This window comes from Pseudophryne corroboree (assembly GCF_028390025.1).
Source record: "Pseudophryne corroboree isolate aPseCor3 chromosome 3 unlocalized genomic scaffold, aPseCor3.hap2 SUPER_3_unloc_7, whole genome shotgun sequence".
Classification (NCBI taxonomy): Eukaryota; Metazoa; Chordata; class Amphibia; order Anura; family Myobatrachidae; genus Pseudophryne; species Pseudophryne corroboree.
In genome coordinates, this window is record NW_026967563.1 from 1562643 (window position 1) to 1586132 (window position 23490).

General features: G+C 44.6%; 1 protein-coding gene across 1 annotated transcript in view; it reads right to left on the minus strand.

The window, feature by feature from the left end:
* LOC134984639 (uncharacterized) overlaps nt 1-22340 on the minus strand; it is a 452661-nt gene extending 430321 nt beyond the window's left edge. The window contains exon 1 of the mRNA XM_063950183.1: nt 20554-22340. Within this exon, the coding sequence (XP_063806253.1) occupies nt 20554-22302 (1749 nt within the window). The 5' untranslated portion in view covers nt 22303-22340. The remainder of the gene's footprint in view (nt 1-20553) is intronic.
* Nucleotides 22341-23490: the final 1150 nt, after the last annotated feature.

The following is a 23490-nucleotide window of genomic DNA, read 5'->3' on the forward strand; positions in this document are numbered from 1 at the left end:
CCAGCATGCACTGGGCCCGTCCATATATCCCCACCTCCTGGCTCAGGCAAATCAGTTTTTTGTTTGGTGTGGCAGGAGTCAGATCATGGTCAAGAGGGCTGCTGGTTTTTAGCAGCAGGGGAAGCAGCAGCCTCTCAACAAAAACAGGCTGAAAAGCCAGTGGTAAGTAAAGCACATAGACATGAAACAACATCTTCACAGTCTACACATGCTTCAGATGAGGATTCATTGGAGAATGAAGACGCATTACACTCTGGTTCTGCATACGAAGATGAAGAAGGAGGTCTCAGTTCAGTGGACATATCTGAGTTAATTAATGCAATGAAAGCCATTCTATCCTTAGAATAATCAGCAGAGCCTGTGTTAAAATCCAAGTTTAAACGTCCCAAAACAGTCAGGACTGAGTTTCCTGGGTCAGAACAGCTGGAGGAAATTATTGTAGAGGCTTGGGCTACTCCCAGTAAGAAATTTAGAATTCCAAGGAAATGGAATTCCAAGTATCCTCTTCCAGCTGAGGACTGTTTAAACAGGGAGGTGGCCCCCAAAGTAGATACGCATGTCATTCGATTAGTGGGAATATCTACATTACCTCTGCCTTCAACATCATTAAATTATGTCACGGATAGGAGAGTTGATGGTTTTTAAAAAAACAAAAACATTTTTCCCTATCTGGGGCAATCATAAGACCAGTCATGGCTTCAGCCTGGCTGGCAAAAGCAGTGGCTGCCTGGACTGATGCATTGGAAGGGGATCTTTCAATTGCATCTAGAGAGCAGAAATCTCATGTAGCACATATCAAGCAGGCTGCAATGTTCTTGGAAGAAGCAGCTTTGGATATGGGTACTATTGCCTCTCAGGCATCAGCTTCAGCAGTTGCCGCTCGCAGAGTGGTTTGGCTATGTACACGGAAAGCTGATTCAGAATCCAAAAAGGTTTTGGAGTCTTTACCTTTTACTGGAGATATTCTTTTTGGTAAAGAATGAATCAGTATCTTGGAGTCAGAAGCAGACTCCAAAAAAGTTAAGTTTCCTTCCACAAACAAATTCAAGCCTAAAATTCCAGCTTTTCAGCCCTTTCCGTCTCAAGGGAAAACAAAAGGAAAAGGAGATGGCAAACAGTCCCAATACAAGAAGTCTGGTGTTAAAACTGAATGATAATAATAATAATAGAGAGTTCTCCATTGTGATGATATTCAGCATATAGAATTTATTATCAAAGAGGGAACCGCTCCCAATATTCTGCGCAGAGGAGCCTGGACCAAGATAGAATTCATCAATGAGCCTGTGTCTTTAGAACACTGACTTTACATTATTTATACCATAATATTATACAATTATTCAGAGCTTATTTACAAACAAGGCGTACATATAGATTAAATAATGGAGATACATTGGTTGATGAACAATTAGGGGAAATGCCAAATATGGTCAGATTAGCTAATTAAAGAGAGTGGTTTTATCCATAAGATGGCAGACTTGTCCATGAATCTTGAATCTCCTATATATAACAATTAGGTTCTCTGATAGGCTTCGTTGTCATAAAGGTCATTCTTGTTCATAATAACGTGTTGTCTGAAGTGAAGGTCCATCAGATATTCCATGATATGTCCTTGTTCTCCCACAAAGTCTCATACAATATCATTGAGCTCTCGTTATCTACACAAAGGCCTTGCTACTAGCCACATAAACACCTAATCAAATGATGCTCAAGGGTTGTGGGAGAATATTACTCTGTGCATAGTAACTCTATACTAAAAGAGGACACTGTTTAAGGGAACATTAGAATATCAAGAATCATAGCACAATTAATGAGACAATACAGGATATTTGATATAACTTCAACATTCCACCGTTTTGTTTAATCTCTAAACAACTATCATATAATAAATCAAATACCATGTGTAAATTATTTGTCTGGTGATGAGTGGAGTAGTGTGAGATGTGAGATAGAATAAGGAAAACCCGTTCTCTGGATACAATCGCTGGCACTAGTCCACTGAGTATCGATGCGAAAAGCCTCAACCCTCCCGAAAACTTGTATAGATAAGAGAAATGGAAGAGGTAGCGACAGAACATGTTGTTTCTTTACCCTGGCTATAGGTTGAGGTTCTTCTTCCTATGTGTGTGTGTATGAAGCAAAAGCATGTACGCACCTATTAAGTGTATATTTCTGTCAGTGTGATCATGTGTGGGCTACCGCAGTGTAGGTAACCGGGGTCATCACCATAAGATTAGTTTTTGGCTTTCTTTGGGTTGTTAGTATTTTGCCACACTGATGACCAAGGGCCGGCAGACATTTGATGCTTACATAGATTATGAGAATTATAAGAATTATCATCATGACATAATGTAACACTGGACATAGCCACTTAGAAATACTAGCTACCATCCATCCAAAAAGATCCCAATCAGCCGATTGGTTCATGTGTTCCTGTAAATCTTGTAGTAATTTAAGCTTCTGTTCAATGGGATTGTAATTATCTGAGATATTAAAACACATTCCTTTAAATTGTTCACAACCGCTACCTTCTCTGAGCAGTAACTAATCGATGGCTACTTGATATTGAATCATACATTCTCTAATGTCTCTCAGTTCTTCATTAATGAGTCCCATAGAGGTGCTTGTAGCCTTTATATTTTTAGCTAGTCCATAAAAGTAAAACTTCCTAGGTCTATCACAAGTCTATATAGTAAGCCAAAAGGCATATAAGTAAGGGTATTTTTTATAGTAAATTAATTGTAAATCATAGTATTTTAGCTCTATAACCACAAGATATAAATAGATACTTTTGGTAAGCATGTCTCAATTGCTAAGTGATATATTTCTTCTTCTGCTCAAGTACATATTCATCAGTATCTTATCAAAACATCATTTTGTACATATTCCTAGTGTCATTATATCTTCATATGCCATGGTCAGTGTGGGGAACATACTATATGTTTATGTTATTTTCCTTAAGCCATTATGGATCATGGTGTAGGGAAAGGTAAGAAAGAGAAGATTGTCTCTTTGTTGGCGCACTAAGATAGAGAGAAAATTATTAATTTGTATAAAATATAACTTTTAATGTTAATCATCTCCAATCGTAGTATATCAACTATCTCAGGTAATACCACCTAAACAATTCTAGGTCCAACACATTACTGTGGGATAGATCACAATATTGAGCAAGTTATTCGGATCCCACAATATGTCCTAAATCCCTTACAGTATGTCTGTAATCATTGTTATATAACCTCTAGTTGTATTAATGTACTGTAAGTCCAAACCCCTTGAGTAATGATCCCACAATCCCACACTTAATATATGAATTGACACAAGTAGTACCACCTATGCAGTTCTATGTTCAATAGAATATTGTGGGATGTGTCACAATATTACATTTACTGTTATATCTCTTCCCTTAGGATTGGATTATAATATATCATTAGTCCCTTGTGGTATACCTGTGGTCATTTTTTTATATATACCAAGGGGTGACAGTCACATTCATGTATGGTGTTTTACAGTATTGAGTGATTAATCCAGCCAAGGAGTTATCTATAGTCTCCTAATATTGGGGTATATTACCATTTCTCATTATGGGGTTCTCAACCTAATTGGTTGTCTGAACTGTTTAAATAAACAGCTCATAAGTCATTCTTAACGTATCATTTCATTTGTGGATGACTCAAATCGTGAGATAGTTTAAACATAAATTAAGTAGTAGAAGCACATATCATGTAAAAGCCTGTTATTGAAAGGTGGATTGAAAAGAACCTCACTCTAGCAGATTTATTTATACATTGGTGCTTATCCAATTGCTACATACTCTGACATTGATTGTAGCTGATACGGCTTAAATCCTTCCCTTCACAGAGGGAGAGCAGGCTGCGGTGTAACACATTTGTTACAGTGTTGCTATGCAGTTCTCCTGCTGGCAGTACTGTAATGATGGGGTATATGTAATTGCGGTCGAATTGCCGCAAATGTCGAAAAACGGGGCATTTTAAATTTGACATTGCAATACAGTACTTTTCGATAAAAAAACGGACGTTTCAGCACCCGCCCTTCCCTTTCCGGGGATGCGGAAACCGATGCCCACCGTGTGCTTGTTACCATAATGGCTGAAATCTGATGAATGGCGTGCTAGTGCCATTCCACTGGGAGTCACCATGCTGTAGGCACTTCACAGCATATTGAGCAGCACCGTGCATATAGTCTCGCTATCACATGCTATCGTTTAATCATCTGTCCTCCTCTCAGCATGGTCAGATCTGGAAAAAGAAAAGTAATACTACGCAATCTAGGGAGACCATGACCCAGCCGGGAATGAGATCATTCCTACAACCCACTCCCGCAACGCTTTCTGGAGATCTCTCTCCCTCAAGCCCCTCTTCCTGTCATTCCGCCTCTCCTGCCTGCCCTTTAGCGATGGAGCAACCCGCCCCCCACGCTCACAGTGATAATGCTCTTCAAGACATCTTGAAGTTTATGAAAACGCTTCCAACTAAGCAGGACCTCCAAGACACCATGCGTAGAGAGTTGGCATCTATCAAACATGATATCTAGCAGCTCTCGGATAGGGTAACAGCACTGGAGGACCATAGTGACTCCGCTGATGTCTTTATGGGGTCCCTAACGGATGTTATCAAAAGCTCAATCAGATGAAATCCGGTCGCTGTGGACCCGTGTGTTGGATTTGGACAATAGAGGTAGGAGAAACAATGTCCGGGTGAGAGGTATTCCCGAAGCTGTCCCCCAGACAGGCCTAGTAGATGCCCTGACGAAAATATTCAACGCAGTTCTGGGTAAGGACCCGGCTAACGCCATAATCTTTGACAGAGCTCACCGTGCCCTCAAACCAAGAGGGCTCTCCTCCGACCGACCTCGGGACGTCATATGTTGATTGCTCATTATTTCCTCTTTCTGAGAGTAGTAATGCAGAGTGCGCCGCCTGGATGGCCTGGACTTTAATGGCAACCCAATTTCCATCTTCCAGGACCTCTCCTGGCATACGCTTCAACAAAGAGAGACCCTCCATCCCCTTACGGAGGAACTCCGCAAACGACAACTGAAATACCGATGGGGTTTCCCTTTCAGTCTACAGGTCTCCGCTTCGGGAAAGTTACACACCCTACATACTCCCTCCAACCTCCCCACTTTCTGCTCCGGTCTCGGTCTCCCACCCCCGAAGATTCCGGATTGGGACTTCATCCTCCCGGATCTGCACCCGCCTCAACCTGCGGGGACTGGAGCGTCATGGCAAGTTGTACGTAGCTCTCAGAAGAAAGCTTCCAAAACCCTCCCCGTGTGCCAGGACTCCTCCGCTACCTGACGACATTGTTACTGCCCTGCAAACTGGATCTTCTTGTTTTCTGCAGGAGGGTTGAATGTTCCGGCTGTGGCATGCCGGGTGAGACACATCCTATGTGGCCTCGTGCCACTTCTGCCCCGTTTCACCGTGTTCTCCCCGGCTTCACCTTCAAACCTGGAGCTTAGTATTGAGACTATACTAGTAGACAGTTAGTTGTTACTGCCGGTTAATACTAATGTTTTGCTTTTGTTTTTTCGTTCTTTTTCTTAAAATGTTCATAGTATATATAGTGCCTGAGGGGGTGACTCCCTTGCCCCGGTCCCGCACACGGCCATTGTGCCCTATGGGGTTGCTGGTATACATACTTACCAGCTCTCCCATTGCAGGTGTTTCTTTGTTCCTGATGTTCCTATTCTCCGTGACCTGCTCTTTTTCCTTTCTTTCTCTTCTGTATTGTCTCTCACTTTCTTTAGTGACCTGTCCGAGTCTCCTGCTATCCTGTACTGTGATACGATTTGATGTCTGCCCCAGGTACACTTAAATTTGCCTCTATCAACGCCAAAGGTCTTAACATCCCTGAGAAGAGGTCCCATTTATTTCGGACACTGCGGTCGGACGGAGTAGATGTGGCTCTGATACAGGAGACACACTTTAAGATCTCTGCCCACAGGCCCTCTTTAGTAAATCATAGATTCCCCCTCGTTTACTACTCCAACAACCCCGAAAGTAAATCCAAGGGGGTCGCTATACTTTTTTCTAAAGCCCTACAAGTGACTGATGTCTCAGTCCATAAATTAGTTCCTGGGAGATTGTTGGTGGTCCAGTGCAATATATTTTCTCAGGCGTACACTCTCATAGCCCTTTATGCTCCAAATCAGGGCCAACTGTCCTTTTTCCGTTCCCAACTTCCCCGGCTTGAAGCCCTCATGACAGGTATTGTTGTTTTGGGAGGCGACTTAAACTGATCCATGGACCCTCCATTGACACCTCCCCGCCAGCCCCTAAATTCTCTGAACGAAAACATAGACAGGTTAGGAAGGTCTTCCACGAATTTCAACTTGCTGACTCTTGGAGGGTCACACACACCGCTGACAGAGACTTCTCATTCTTCTCGCACCCATATCAGGTTTACTCACATCTAGACTACTTGTTTCTGAGCCATAAACTCCTCCCCTTAATAGTGGCTCCATTACTTGGTCAGACCATGCCCCGGTATTCTTGTCTCTCTCAGTCCCCTCTCGATCCCCCGGCCCTTGGACCTGGCGCTTTAATGAATCCCTCCTATATGATGAGTATTGCAAATCTGAACTAGATAAGGCATTATCTGTAACGATACAGGGGAATTATCCAAAATTACGGTCTGGGAGGCCCACAAATGTGTTATACGGGGTAAATTGATCCAATTAGGCTCTTTTGTGAAGAAAAATAGACTGGCCTTAACCACCGCATTGTTGCATAAAATCCATTCTTTGGAGGCCCGCCATAAATCCTCCCTGTCTCCCTCCGATTTGGTGGATCTGTTCGAAGCCCGGACGCACCCCCGGAAAATCCTCAATAACAAAACCCAGGCCTCTCTGCGTAAATGTAACAGCAAATACTATAAGTGGGGAAATGAGCCAGGACGCTTGTTAGCACAGGCACTTAGATCCCAGAGAATGGCCTCTTATCCCCTCTATGAAAAATAGCGCGGGCTCCGTATGCTTTAAGACACCGGAGATAGCAGCGTGCTTTAAAAATTATTATAACACCTTATATAATCTAGGTGATCCCTCTCCGACCCACGATTCCCTTTCTAATATGTTGAGATCCAGGAAATACTTAGCTAAAGTGGCGCTCCCTCAGTTGTCACTCTCTGACTGTGACTCCCTGGAAGCACCCTTTACCTTAACTGAGGTTGAACAAGTTATCTCCTCCACGCCCTTACGTAAAAGTCCGGGCCTGGGCGGTTTTACCGCCATTTATTATAAGATGTTTAAAGAGACTCTCGCCCCTAGATAATTACAGGCCTTTAACTCCATCTCAGCTGATACACATTTCTCACGTCAGTCCCTGGAGGCTCAAATTACTGTGATTCCTAAACAAGGGACGGACCCCTCAGTGTGTTCCAGTTACAGGCCCATTTCTTTGCTTAATGTGGATCTCAAACTTTTTGCGAAATTGATGGCTCTTAAGGGCCCTACACACTAAAAGATTATCTGTCTGATTGGAAAGACAATCTGGCAATGTCTGGGAGCAAATGGCAATTCACTATTTGCTCTCAAACATTGGAAAACAGACAAAAATGGACTTTAAGACAAATTGGTTAAGTTTGTTTCATTAAACCAATTTATCTGAACTGTTTTTGTTCATTTTCTTGATTTTGGGAGCAAATTGTTGATTGTCATTTGCTCCCAGCCATTGCCAGATTTTCTTTCCAATCAGCCAGATTGGACAGATAATCTTTAAGCTTGAACAAGTTTCTCACTTATTCACAGTGATCAGGTGGGCTTTGTCCCGGGCCGTGAAGCAAAAGATAATACGACAAAGATCCTCAACCTTATACATCAGGCCTCTAACAGTAGGACACCTACTGTGTTGCTGTCTACAGACGCCGAAAAGGCCTTTGACAGAGTCAATTGGGACTTTATGAGGGCGGTACTGGAGCACATTGGGTTGGGTCCACAAGCCCTCCACAGGATATTATCCCTCTATACACGGCCATTGGCTCGAGTGCGGGTTAATGGGATTCTTTCTGACAACTTTACTTTAAGTAATGGAACGAGACAGGGCTGTCCCTTGTCCCCCCTGATTTTCGTTCTTTGTATCGAAGCCTTGGCTAGGGCTATTAGAGCGAATGATTGCATTAAAGGGTTTCAAGTAGGTGACATGGAATACAAACTTGCTATGTTTGCAGACGATCTGCTGACAGTCGTCACACAACCCACCCACTCACTCCCTCACCTCATGTGTGAATTGGACATCTTTCGTTCACTTTCCGGTTTTAAAGTCAACACATCCAAATCCTATGCCCTTCATATTTCAACACCTCATACGATTTTAACTTTTTTGAAATCCACTTTCCCATTTATATGGAGAGATTCCCACATCACGTACCTAGGAGTCCAGCTTCCCAGCGATTTATTGCATCTGCTGTCCCTGAACTTCTACCCTATTCTCCAAGCCATTAGAAATGACTACTGCAGATGGCAACACCATAATCTTTCATGGCTAGCCAGAATTAATGTTGTAAAGATGAACACATTACCCAAATTGCTCTATCTCCTCCAGACTTTACCAATCCGAATCCCAGATTCCTGGTTCCAGACCGTAAGATCCTTGATCCAACAATTTATTTGGCGCCGTAAGAGGCCCAGAATTGATAGATCAGTCCTGACTCGCCCGCCTAAAAAAGGTGGATTTCAACTCCCAGATATTAAAAACTATTACAATGCAATCCTCTTGAATAGGGTCTTGGACTGGACCAGGAGTCGGGAGGTTAAACAATGGGTGGTCTTGGAAGGCCTATATGTTAATCTATACCCTGAAATTTTCCCTTGGCTCCCGACCTTACCCAAACTTCCGCAACCCCACCCTACTATTTCTCCTACGCTCTCCTTTTGGAGAGGGATAAGACGTCGACCGTCCCTCTCCTCGGTCTTTGGCCCCCTAACTTCCTTTTTGAGTAACCCGGCTTTCCCACCTGGCCTCTCCCTTGTCTATTACCAAAACTGGGCGCTGGAGGGACTTTTCAGAGTAGGTCAGCTAGTTCAACCATCCGGGGTTAAGCAATTTTCAGATATTCCAGCAAAATGGGAGATCCCGCAGGCTGATTTCTGGAAGTTCTTACAGGTTCGACACTTCCTATATATGGATAATATATACCGGCAAGCATCCCGGGAGCTGACTCCATTTGAAAGGATGTGTGTTGCGCCCCAGAACCCCGTACACACGGTGTCCACCTTGTATAGACTCCTGTATGCATCTGACTCCTTGGCCCCTCCTCCTTTCACCCAGAAATGGGAAAGAGATCTGAACATCTCACTCTCAGACAGGGAATGGGACTCTATTTTTCTTAAAGCCCATGGGAGTTCCATATGCATACAGGTAAGAGAAACGCAATATAAGATTCTGATGAGATGGTACAGACACCCTATCCTCCTACACGCCATTTCTCCATCTATCTCACCCGCCTGTTGGAGATGTCATAAAGATTTAGGCTCTTTGTTACACATCTGGTGGACCTGTCCCCTTATTAAAACTTTTTGGGGTGATGTAATTTCCATTTTCAGTGCTATCCTTCATGCTCCTGTCCCATCTGACTCGGCCATTTGGTTGTTGATCCATTCCACTACCCCACTCTCTACCTATAAGTCATCTCTACTACGACACCTTGGCAATGCCGCCCGGGCAGTAATTCCCACTCTGTGGATGTCCTCCAATCCTCCTACGTGGCATACCTGGTTCTCCAGACTGGATTATTATATGAATATGGAAGATATATTACTGAGTGCTGCGGATAGACGGTCTGAGTTTATTGCTATATGGCTGCCTTGGATAGAATAGAAGACCTCTGAGGCATACAAGACCCATATTTCTTCTGCGAAATGAGATGAGAATCTATTTGTCATTTGTCTCGGGTTTGCATATTTGAATATATCTGTTCTTTTCACACATCCTTTCCTTCTCTTCTTTGCATTCTCGGCTCGGTCACCTTTTTCTCTGTTATTTTCTTTTTTCCATCCTGTGTCTGTTTTCTTCTAATGGCTCCTGTCTCAAAAAATGTTAGTGCAGATGTAATGTTAGTTACCGGTGAGTAAAATCTTATTTTCTCTAACGTCCTAGTGGATGCTGGGGACTCCGTAAGGACCATGGGGATTATACCAAAGCTCCCAAACGGGCGGGAGAGTGCGGATGACTCTGCAGCACCGAATGAGAGAACTCTAGGTCCTCCTCAGCCAGGGTATCAAATTTATAGAATTTTGCAAACGTGTTTGCCCCTGACCAAGTAGCAGCTCGGCAAAGTTGTAAAGCCGAGACCCCTCGGGCAGCCGTCCAAGAAGAGCCCACCTTCCTTGTGGAATGGGCTTTTACAGATTTAGGCTGCGGTAGTTCCACCGCAGAATGCGCCAGCTGAATAGTGCTACAAATCCAGCGCGCGATAGTTTGCTTAGAAGCAGGTGCACCCAGCTTGTTGGGTGCATATAGAATAAACTGCGAGTCAGTTTTCCTGACTCCAGCCGTCCTGGAAACATACATTTTCAGGGCCCCGACTACATCCAGTAACTTGGAACCCTCCAAGTCCCTAGTAGCCGCAGGCACCACAATAGGTTGGTTCAAGTGAAAAGCTGATACCACCTTCGGGAGGAACTGAGGACAAGTCCTCAATTCTGCCCTATCCATATGGAAAATCAGATAAGGGCTTTTACAGGACAAAGCCGCCAATTCTGACACACGCCTGGCCGAAGCCAGAGCCAACAGCATAACCACTTTCCACGTGAGATATTTCAAATCCACAGTCTTAAGTGACTCAAACCAATGCGATTTTAGGAACTCCAAAACCACATTGAGATCCCAAGGTGCCACTGGGGGCACAAAAGGAGGCTGAATATGCAGAACTCCCTTAACAAATGTCTGTACTTCAGGCAGTGAAGCCAGTTCTTTCTGGAAGAAAATCGACAGAGCCGAGATCTGGACCTTAATGGACCCCAATTTGAGGCCCAATGTCACAGCTGCTTGCAGGAAATGCAGGAATTGACCCAGTTGAAATTCCTCCGTTGGGGCCTTCTTGGCCTCACACCAAGCAACATATTTCCGCCAAATGCGGTGATAATGTTTTGCGGTGACATCCTTCCTGGCCTTGATCAGGGTAGGGATGACTCCAGAATGCCTTTTTCCTTTAGGATCCGGCGTTCAACCGCCATGCCGTCAAACGTAGCCGCGGTAAGTCTTGGACAGACAGGGTCCCTGCTGCAGCAGGTCTTGTCTGAGCGGCAGAGGCCAAGGGTCCTCTGCAAGCATCTCTTGAAGTTTCGGGTACCAAGCTCTTCTTGGCCAATCCGGAACCACGAGAATAGTTTTCACTCCTCGCCTTCTTATTATTCTCAGTACCTTGGGTATGAGAGGCAGAGGAGGAAACACATAAACCGACTGGTACACCCACGGTGTCACTTGAGCGTCCACAGCGATCGCCTGACGGTCCCTTGACCTGGCGCAATATCTTTTTAGCTTTTTGTTGAGGCGGGACGCCATCATGTCCACCTGTAGTCTTTCCCAGCGGTGTATCAGCATTTGGAAGACTTCTGGATGATGTCCTCATTCTCCCGGGTGGAGGTCGTGCCTGCTCAGGAAGTCTGCTTCCCAGTTATCCACTCCCGGAATGAACACTGCTGTCAGTGCTAACACATGATTCTCTGCCCATCGGAGAATCCTTGTGGCTTCTGCCATTGCCTTCCTGCTTCTTGTGCTGCCCTGTCTGTTTACATGGGCGACCGCCATGATGTTGTCTGATTGGATCAGCACCGGCCGGTTCTGAAGCAGTGGTCTTGCTTGGCTTAGGGCATTGTAAATGGCCCTTAGCTCCAGAATATTTATGTGAAGCGAAATCTCCTGATTTGACCACAGTCCTTGGAAATTTCTTCCCTGTGTGACTGCACCCCAGCCCTGAAGGCTGGCATCCGTGGTCACCAGGACCCAGTCCTGTATTCCGAATCTGCGGCCCTCTAGTAGATGAGCACTCTGCCGCCACCACAGCAGCGACACCCTGGTTCTTGCCGACAGGGTTATCCGCTGTTGCATCTGGAGATGGAACCCGGACCATTTGTCCAACAGGTCCCACTGGAAAGTCCTTGCGTGGAACCTTCCGAATGGAATTGCCTCGTACGAAGCCACCATTTTTCCCAGGACTCGTATGCATTGATGTACTAACACCTGTCCCAGTTTTAGGAGGTCTCTGACTAGAGATGACAACTCCTCGGCTTTTTCCACTGGAAGAAACACTCTTTTCTGGTCTGTGTCCAGAATCATTCCCAGGAACAGAAGACGTGTCGTCGGGACCAGCTGTGACTTTGGAATATTGAGAATCCAGCCGTGCTGTTGTAGCACTTCCCGAGAAAGTGCTACTCCCACTACCAACTGTTCCTTGGACCTCGCCTTTATCAGGAGATCGTCCAAGTACGGGATAATTAAAACTCCTTTCTTGCGAAGGAGTATCATCATTTCGGCCATTACCTTGGTAAAGACCCTCGGTGCCGTGGACAACCCAAACGGCAGCGTATTGAACTGATAGTGACAGTCCTGTACCACAAATCTGAGGTACTCCTGGTGAGGAGGGTAAATGGGGACATGCAGGTACGCATCCTTGATGTCCAGGGATACCATGTAATCCCCCTCGTCCAGGCTCGCAATAACCGCCCTAAGCGATTCCATCTTGAACTTGAACCTTTTGATATAAGTGTTCAAGGATTTTAGATTTAAGATGGGTCTCACCGAACCATCCGGTTTCGGTACCACAAACATTGTGGAATAGTAACCCTTTCCTTGCTTGAGGAGGGGTACCTTGACAATCACTTGCTGTGAATACACTTTTTGAACAGCCACCAACACCGCCTCCCTGGCAGAGGGAGTTGCCGGTAAGGCAGATTTTAGGAAACGGCGGGGGGGAGACGTCTCGAATTCCAGCCTGTACCCCTGAGATATTACTTGAAAAACCCAGGGATCCACTTGTGAGAGATCCCACTGAGCGCTGAAATTCCTGAGACGGGCCCCCACCATACCCGGGTCCGCCTGAGCAGCCCCAGCGTCATGCTGTGGACTTACCGTACGTGGGGGAGGACTTCTGCTCTTGGGAACTAGCTGTGTGTTGCAGCTTTTTTCCTCTACCTTTGCCTCTCGGCAGAAAGGATGAGCCTCTAGCCCTCTTGCTTTTCTGGGGCCGAAAGGACTGTACCTGATAATACGGTGCTTTCTTTTGCTGTGGGGTAGCCTGTGGCAAAAAGGTCGATTTCTCAGCAGTAGCTGTGGACACGAGGTCCGAAAGACCCTCCCCAAACAGTTCCACCCCCTTATAGGGCAAAAAATCCATGTGCTGTTTCGAGTCGGCATCACCAGACCATTGCCGAGTCCATAACCCCCTTCTGGCAGGAATGGACATAGCGCTTATTTTTGATGCCAGCCGGCAAATATCCCTCTGTGCATCACGCATGTATAAGACTGCATCTTTTATATGCTCAATCGTCAGCAAAATATTGTCCCTATCCATGGTATCAATATTATGCGACAGGGAATCTGACCACGCAGCAGCAGCACTGCACATCCAAGCTGATGCAATCGCTGGTCGCAATATAATGCCTGTGTGTGTGTAGATAGCTTTTAGGGTAGTTTCCTGCTTCCTATCAGCAGGCGCCTTCAGGGCGGCCGTATCCGGAGACGGTAGTGCCACCTTCTTTGATATGCGTGTCAGCACCTTATCTACCCTAGGGGGTGTTTCCCAACGTGACCTATCCTCTGGCGGGAAAGGGTACGCTGCCAATAACCATTTAGAAATTATCAATTTCTTATAGGGGGAAGTCTACGCTTCCTCACACACCTCATTTAATTTCTCAGATGCAGGAAAAACTACAGGTAGCTTTTTCTCACCAAACATAATACCCTTTTTTGTGGTACCTGGGGTATTATCAGAAATGTGTAAAACATTTTTCATTGCCTCAATCATGTAACGGGTGGACCTATTGGAGGGTACACTAGTCTCATCGTCGTCGACACTGGAGTTGGTATCCGTGTCGACGTCTGTATCTGTCACCTGAGGTAGCGGGCATTTTGAAGCCCCTGATGACATTTGAGACGCTGGAACAGGCACAAGCTGAGTAGCCGGCTGTTCTATGTCGTCAAACCTTTTGTGTAAGGAGTTGACACTTTCACATAATTCCTTCCATAAGTCCAACCACACAGGTGTCGACCCCGCAGGGGGTGACATCACATTCACAGGCATTTGCTCCGCCTCCACATCATTGTCCTCCTCATACATGTCGACCCAGCAGTACCGACACACAGCAGACACACAGGGAATGCTCTTACAGTGGACAGGACCCCACAAAGCCCTTTGGGGAGACAGAGGGAGAGTATGCCCGCACACACCAGAGTGCTATATATCACAGGGATATCACCTATAAAAGTGTTTTCCCCTTATAGCTGCATAATATATTTATACTGCGCCTAATTTGTGCCCCCCCCTCTCTTTTTTACCCTTTTCTGTAGTGCAGGACTGCAGGGGAGAGCCAGGGAGTGATCCTTCCAGCGGAGCTGTGAGGGAAAATGGCGCCAGTGTGCTGAGGGAGATGGCCCCGCCCCTTTTTCGGCAGGCTTTCTCCCGCTATTTTAATATATCTGGCAGGGGTTAATATACACCCATATAGCCCCTGGGGCTATATATGGTGCCAGTTTGCCAGCCAAGGTGTTAATATTGCTGCTCAGGGCGCCCCCCCCCCCCAGCACCCATCAGTGACTGCAGTGTGTGGTGTGCATGAGGAGCAATGGCGCACAGCTGCAGTGCTGTGCGCTACCTTGGAGAAGACAGAAGTCTTCAGCCGCCACTTTTCCGGACCTTCTTGCTTCTGGCTCTGTAAGGGGGACGGCGGCGCGGCTCCGGGAACGGACGACGAGGTCGGGTCCTGTGTGTGATCCCTCTGGAGCTAATGGTGTCTAGTAGCCTAAGAAGCCCAAGCTACCACCACTTAGGTAGGTTCGCTTCTTCTCCCCTTAGTCCCTCGGTGCAGTGAGCCTGTTGCCAGTAGGTCTCACTGAAAATAAAAAACCTAAAATATACTTTCTTTCTAGGAGCTCAGGAGAGCCCCTAGTGTGCATCCAGCTCAGCCGGGCACAGAAATCTGAGGCTTGGAGGAGGGCCATAGGGGGAGGAGCCAGTGCACACCAGGTAGTCCTAAATCTTTCTTTAGAGTGCCCAGTCTCCTGCGGAGCCGTCTATTCCCCATGGTCCTTACGGAGTCCCCAGCATCCACTAGGACGTCAGAGAAAAAACTGTTACAGCAGCTGGGAGAGTTACATGAAATGAGGAGCTGGTGCAGCTGGTTAATAAGCTGGAGGAAATCACAGGAACTATACAGCAGCTGCAGCAAATAGAGAGTCAAAAGTTATCATAATGCTGATTCCATGGACCTGTGTGAGGCTAGCCAGTATGCTAATGCAAAGGAGATCCAAGCTGGTGGTGAAGGAAACCTGCAGAGTTCCAGCTTAGATGTGGAAAGCTGTGAAGGTGGCTCTCTAGGAGAAGGTAGATCTGATGGTGGGTGACCAAGTGCCAGATGTGGAAGCTTCTAGGTACACATTGTGGATCTGGTGGTGGCTGTGGTCTCTCAGGGTCTGGTCTAGGATTGGCCATCAACCATTGATGATCTGGAATCATTGATGGTCTATACCTGATGATAACTAGTTTTACCATCAAAGGCAGAGAGCCAGGTAGTTACCCGCCATCGATAGTAGCTGTGAAGATACTGGGTTCCAAATCACTCAGGCACAGTGGTAGATGAAAAACCAACAGTGATTTATTGAACAGTATGGGCTATAAACCGCTCAGCACACCTCTGTAATCCAATTCCACATGACAATTCCCACCACAAACTCCTGACAGAACATCACTTCTTAGTCAAGGAGCACAGAATCTCTTTCAGCTCTCTGGTTAGCTCTACTTATATTCCTCAGAAGCTTCATATTACATGGGTGTGTGTGACTTCTTTGTCTAAGGATCTTACAGCATTGGAATACAATACATGTAGTAGTGAGTACTGCTAGCAGCAAGCCTCACAGCTTAACTGCAGTATAGCAGTGTGGTGGGGGTGGGAGAAGGGGGTTGCTACACCAATGAGTCAAGGAATGGAGTAGTTGGATGGGACTCACACAGCAGGTGGTGAAAAGCTTAAAAAGGAGGAGTGGTTGGAAGAGGAAGGAACTAGTAGGCTCAGAAGGGATTAGTAAGGACTCTCAAGGGAAATTGGAGTGGGATCCCACAGGTACCAAACTGGGTAAAGAGCAGCTTTTAGGAAGGAAATAGGTGAGCCAGACCCTGTGGTTGTCCCTTCTTTACCTCATGCGGGGTGGATCTTTGGACTCTCCACTTCCTGGGGAGTCTGGGTTCTTCTTGGCCACTGCAAAAGAAAAGAATTACCAGCGCTGGCTGATCATGTATGATTAATAGGTACTATACATCCGAAAGGATTAGTGAATTAAAAAACACATTTATTCCACATGTAAAAACACATTAAAAAATAAATAAATTAAGAAATAAATTAAAAATTAGAATATGCCTCAATATGCCTGAGTTGATGATTTAGATGTCCACATCAACGGATAATGACACTCAGAGAGGACCAATGTCACTGGAAACGTCCATCACTAGCAGTTCATGTGGACATCTAAATCATCAACACAGGCATATTGTGGCATATTCTAATTTTTAATCATTTATTTCTCAATGTTATTTATTTTATTTATTTTTTGTGTGTGTTTTTACATGTGGAATAACTGTGGTTTTTAATTCACTAAGCCTTTCGGATGTATAGTACCTATTAATCATACATGATCAGCCAGCGCTGGTAATTCTTTTCTTTTGCTGTATATTTATCCACCAGGGGATTTACCACCCCTCTTACCAGCTGCTATTGACAGCTCTCCCCCTCTCTCTCCTTGGCAACTACCTGGTGGTTCTGTGGTCATCTCAGGCCATGAACCTCCCAGATAAACATGACATGGTCATGGAGATGGTCCTGGGCTCTGTGAAGTAGGTGGAACAAGCAAAGTTGTGTCCCTTCTGAAAGGGCAATGGTGGACATTGTGAATGGTGAAGGGAAGGTTTTTGTCGACAAAGAGGGTTATTCCATATACAGCAGAAGCACGTGGACACTGTCTTGTCCGACCAAGCTTGATTTATGGGCTTTGTCATATAGATGTAACATACAACAAACCACCGCAGATGAAACCCGGGTGACTCTAATGCACAGGGTATATATGGACAGGATCTTGTATCAGAAAACACTCGGCACTCCTTATCAAGATGAGTGTCTGCAACAAGTTAGGCAAACTAGAAGAAGTGAAAACACGTTCCAATGGCCGCCATATTGTCGTGCAGCAATACAGATTGTGCAAACTGGTATTAGACATTCACATTTACACAAAGCACAAGATACAAAATAAACAGCAGAAAAAAGACCTAAGCATTTGGGATGTATTATTTAGGAAGTAAATATACAGATGGGTCCTCCGTTATCTTGGCTGGCTGAGGCGTTAGTCGCGATCAGGCATACGCAGCGTACCTGGGCGCAAGGAGGCGCGCCTAGTCGTAGGAAGGCACACAGAGCGTTTGGCGTTACCTTTGAGTGTTATACCTAAGATCATCCACCAGATGTCGCTTTTTTAAATCACCAATGCGCAAGCGTGTGGTCTCCATTAAAATACAATACTGAACTACAGCATAAGAACTACTTTACTGGTGCATCTCATTACGCTACATTATGCTACAGTATGTCATAAAGTCTATAACAGTATATACAGTAAAGGTGCAAATAGTACAGCATATACAGATGCAAATGAACGTGTTACAGATACAGTATGGTCTATTGATGTTAGGGATATGCGAGTGTCCAAATCCCGTAGTATTAAGTATAATGGGGAGAGATAAAAGCTCCTCCCTAAGTTTCTGGATGCCAAATCCCTGTGTGTATAGTTTATACAGATGCAAATGAACGTGTTAAAACACTTGTGTATGCAGACACAACTAATGTAGCTCATTGACTTTACAGTATGTACAGTGCACGAAATGAGCGTCCGAGTCCCCTAACGGCATAAACAAAGACCAATGGGGAGGAATCGCTCTTTGTAGTACTTTTACACATGAACTTGAGTATTTTCCGTGCAGTGCTGTGGGCTAGCGATGAAGGCTCCGGTCTGCCATGCTGAGAGTACCGGGTTCGATTCCCAAAGTGTCAATTTTTTTTGTGTTCCCGTCACATTCACTTTATTATTTTTTCTGTGTAATCCATTGTAAAACATTCAACAGAAGGGTGCACACAGGTTTCACACAAATCGGGATAAATCTGCAGGAGTGACTCATTCACTATCTAAAATACACAGCGGTAATGAGCACGTATAGACATACCAGTAAGTATAAATTAGTGTATTCTGACGCAACTAACTGTTCGAGCAACACAGTACTGTAGATCGTCGGCATTAGAGAATCTGTGTTGTGAGAATCTGTGTTGTTCATTATAAGCTGTTTGTGCTAATTAGTACTCTAATAGAAAAAACGTACAGAGATACTAAGGACAGTGATTTGGCATCCAGGAACTTAGGGAGGAGCTTTTATTTCTCTCCATTATACATAGAAAGATTAAACTTGCCACTCTACGTTACAAGCTGTTCGTGCTATTTAGTACACTACTAGTGTACTAAATAGCACGAACCCCATCACAACAGTTGCCCAGATCAAGAACACTCTCCAGGAGATAGGTGTATATGTGTCAAAGTCAACAATCAAGAGAAGACTTCACAAGAGTGAATATAGAGGGTTCACCACAAGATGTAAACCATTGGTGAGCAATAAAACAGGAAGACCAGATTAGAGTTTGCAAACAACATCTAAAAAAGCCTTTACAGTACTGGAACAACATCCTATGGACAGATGAGACAAATATCAACTTGTACCAGAGTGATGGGAAGAAAAGAGTATGGAGAAGGAAAGGAACTGCTCATGATCCAAAACCTACCAGCTCATCAGTGAAGCATGGTGGTGGTAGTGTCATGGCGTGGGCATGTATGGATGCCAATGGAACTGGTTTCCTTGTATTTATTGATGTGACTGCTGATAAAAGCAGCAGGATGAATGCTGAAGTGTTTTGGGCAGTTTTATCTGCTCATATTCAGTCAAATGTTTCGGAACTCACTGGAAGGCGCTTCACAGTGCAGATGGACAATGACCCGACGCATACTGCGAAAGCAACCAAAGCGTTTAAGGCAAATAAGTGGAATGTTATGCAATGGCCAAGTCAATCACCTGACCTGAATCCGATTGAGCATGCATTTCACTTGATGAAGACAAAACGGAAGAGAAAATGCCCCAAGAACAAGCAGGAACTGAAGACATTTGCAGTAGAGGCCTGGCATAGCATCACCAGGGATGAAACCCAGCGTCTGGTGATGTCTATGCTTTCCAGACTTCAGGCTGTAACTGACAAAAGGATTTGCAACAAAGTATTAAAAAGTAAAAGTTTTATTTAGGATTCTGGAAACAAAGGAAGAAACAAGAGAGCGACTATGGTGTAGTATTTTTCAATCAGTTTTGTCTAGTGATGAGCGGATTCGGTTTTACTCGGATCTCAAAACAGAATCTTTTTGGCTATACAAAACACATGACATCTGTAAGCCAATAAGATGCCGTTTTGAGAACAGAGTAAAACCGAATCCGCTCATCACTAGTTTTGTCACACGCAAGAATATTATAGCGTACGGATTACGGCTTGACACATGGCGTATCCGTCCCCCATTCTTTAGTCCAGGTTACTGCTGGGATCTAAATGCTGCTAGGAGACACAAAGAATCGCTATATAGCGAGTATATTTCCGTATGTGGGATTAAATTCAGTTATCACACAAAATTTATATGCGTACCAGATAAATATTTGCATATCAGTATGGATATTGTATCCAGGTCTTCATCTAGGAGATGGTAATCAGATCGCCCTAGGAAAATATGTCAAAGCTCAATTCACGAAACACTGATCCGGACTGCGACCACATTAAGTAGTAAAGTATTTTTTGTTGAACTGGACGAGCGCACTGATCTACTGATTTACCATATTTGATTTAGGATTGTTTAGTTTGTACCATTACTTTTGGTCCCTTAAAAAGTGGGAGGCACATATAAAAACCTTTTAATTCCTACACCATTCACCTGATTTTGATGTATATACCCTCAAATTAAAGCGGAAAGTCTGCAGTTAAAGCACATCTTGTTTGTTTAATTTCAAATCCATTGTGGTGGTGTATACAGCCCAAAATATGAGAATTGTGTCGATGTCCCAACATATATGGACCAGACTGTATATTGCATGAAGCATAGGAGATAGGATTGACCCTTGAGGAACATTGCATGACAGTGATAATTATACTCCAGAAGATTTAAATGGTTCCGTGCTTGGGTAATGTCTAATATGTTCAACAAGAGCGGATTTATTTCTCTCACAGCATGAAAATGGCTTCTGACCTGTGAAATCGCTGATGTGTATCAAGACCTGATTTCTGTGTAAAACATTTCCCACACTTAGAACAGGAATACGGCTTCTCACCTGTGTGACTTCTCTGATGTGTAACAAGATTTGATTTCGTTGCAAAAAATTTCCCACACTCAGAACAGGAATACGGCTTCTCACCTGTGTGACTTCTCTGATGTGTAACAAGAGCCGATTTCTGTGGAAAACATTTCCCACACACAGAACAGGAATACGGCTTCTCACCTGTGTGACTTCTCTGATGACTAACAAAAGATGATTTGTGTGCAAAACATTTCCCACACTCAGAACAGGAATATGGCTGCTCACCTGTGTGACTTCTCTGATGTGTAACAAGAGCCGATTTCTGTGGAAAACATTTCCCACACTCAGAACAGGAATATGGCTTCTCACCTGTGTGACTTCTCTGATGTGTAACAAGATTTGGTTTCGATACAAAACATTTCCCACACTCAGAACAGGAATACGGCTTCTCACCTGTGTGACTTCTCTGATGTGTAACAAGAATTGATTGCGATGCAAAAAATTTCCCACACTCAGAACAGGAATACGGCTTCTCACCTGTGTGACTTCTCTGATGTTTAAAAAGAGACGATTTATGTGCAAAACATTTCCCACACTCAGAACAGGAATACGGCTTCTCACCTGTGTGACTTCTCTGATGTGTAACAAGATTTGATTTATTTGTAAAAAATGTCCCACACTCAGAATATGGAAATGGCTCCTCACCAGTGTGACTTCTCTGATGTGTAACAAGACCTGATTTCTGTGGAAAACATTTCATACACTCAGAACAGGAATACGGCTTCTCACCTGTGTGCCTTCTCTGATGTGTAACAAGACCTGATTTCTGTGTAAAACATTTCATACACTCAGAACAGGAATACGGCTTCTCACCTGTGTGCCTTCTCTGATGTTTAAAAAGATCCGATTTCGATGTAAAACATTTCCCACACTCAGAACAGGAATACGGCTTCTCACCTGTGTGACTTCTCTGATGTGTAACAAGATTTGATTTCGATGCAAAAAATTTCCCACACTCAGAGCAGGAATACGGCTTCTCACCTGTGTGACTTCTCTGATGTGTAATAAGATCTGATTTCTGTGGAAAACATTTCATACACTCAGAACAGGAATACGGCTTCTCACCTGTGTGACTTCTCTGATGTGTAACAAGATATGATTTCGATGCAAAACATTTCCCACACTCAGAACAGGAATACGGCTTCTCACCTGTGTGACTTCTCTGATGTTTAAAAAGATCAGATTTCTGTGCAAAACATTTCCCACACTCAGAACAGGAATACGGCTTCTCACCTGTGTGAAGTCTCTGATGTGTAACAAGATTTGATTTACTTGTAAAAAATTTCCCACACTCAGAACATGGAAATGGCTTCTCACCAGTGTGACGTCTCTGATGTGTAACAAGATCTGATTTATATGTAAAACATTTCCCACACTCAGAACATGGAAATGGCCTCCCACCTGCCTTAGCTGGCTGATGAGTAATACGGTTTGTGTTCTGTGTAAAACATTTGGCATCTGTAGAACAGGGAAACTCTGTATCTAATCTCAGAGCTGTAATAGATGCACCAATATCAGAGTGATCAGGAGAACATTTCCCAGGATCAGGGGGATCAGTTGATAGAGCTGGATGTATAATTGGGGTAATGAGGTTATCTCCTGGAGAATCCTGTCTACTGTCGTTATCTGTTATTTCACAATCCAGGGATAACATTAGATGTCCTTCTGAGATATTCCTGCTTGTGGGTCCATCTGCTGGAAATAAAATACATTAATATATAAAATGAGCAGACAAGACCCAGGATGTAACAGGATACAATATATAATTCTATAACTGCCACTTTTTTTTTTACCTGTAATCAGTGCTTTTATGTTTATTAAAAAACAAAAAACTAGGATGCTTAGACTGGAGCTTGATCAACACTGAAGGCTCAAGTGGGATTACTAGAGGTGACATGGACGCTCAAGTGGGATTACTAGAGGTGACACGGACGCTCATATGGGATTACTAGAGGTGACACGGACGCTCATATGGGATTACTAGAGGTGACGTGGGTGCTCATATGGGATTACTAGAGGTGACACGGACGCTCATATGGGATTACTAGAGGTGACACGGACGCTCATATGGGATTACTAGAGGTGACACGAACGCTCATATGGGATTACTAGAGGTGACGTGGGCGCTCATGTGGGATTACTAGAGGTGACGTGGGCGCTCATGTGGGATTACTAGAGGTGACACAGACGCTCATGTGGGATTATTAGAGGTGACATGGACGCTCATGTGGGATTACTAGAGGTGACATGGACGCTCATGGGGGATTATTAGAGGTGACATGGACACTCATGTGGGATTACTAGGTGACATGGGCGCTCATGTGGGATTACTAGGTGACACGGACGCTCATATGGGATTACTAGAGGTGACGTGGGCGCTCATGTGGGATTACTAGAGGTGACACGGACGCTCATATGGGATTACTAGAGGTGACACGGACGCTCATATGGGATTACTAGAGGTGACACGGACGCTCATATGGGATTACTAGAGGTGACGTGGGCGCTCATGTGGGATTACTAGAGGTGACGTGGGCGCTCATGTGGGATTACTAGAGGTGACACGGACGCTCATGTGGGATAACTAGAGGGGACATTGGCGCTCATGTGGGATTACTAGAGGGGACATTGGCGCTCATGTGGGATTACTAGAGGGGACATGGACGCTCATGTGGGATTACTAGAGGTGACACAGACACTCATGTGGGATTATTAGAGGTGACATGGACGCTCATGTGGGATTACTAGAGGTGACATGGACGCTCATGGGGGATTATTAGAGGTGACATGGACACTCATGTGGGATTACTAGGTGACATGGGCGCTCATGTGGGATTACTAG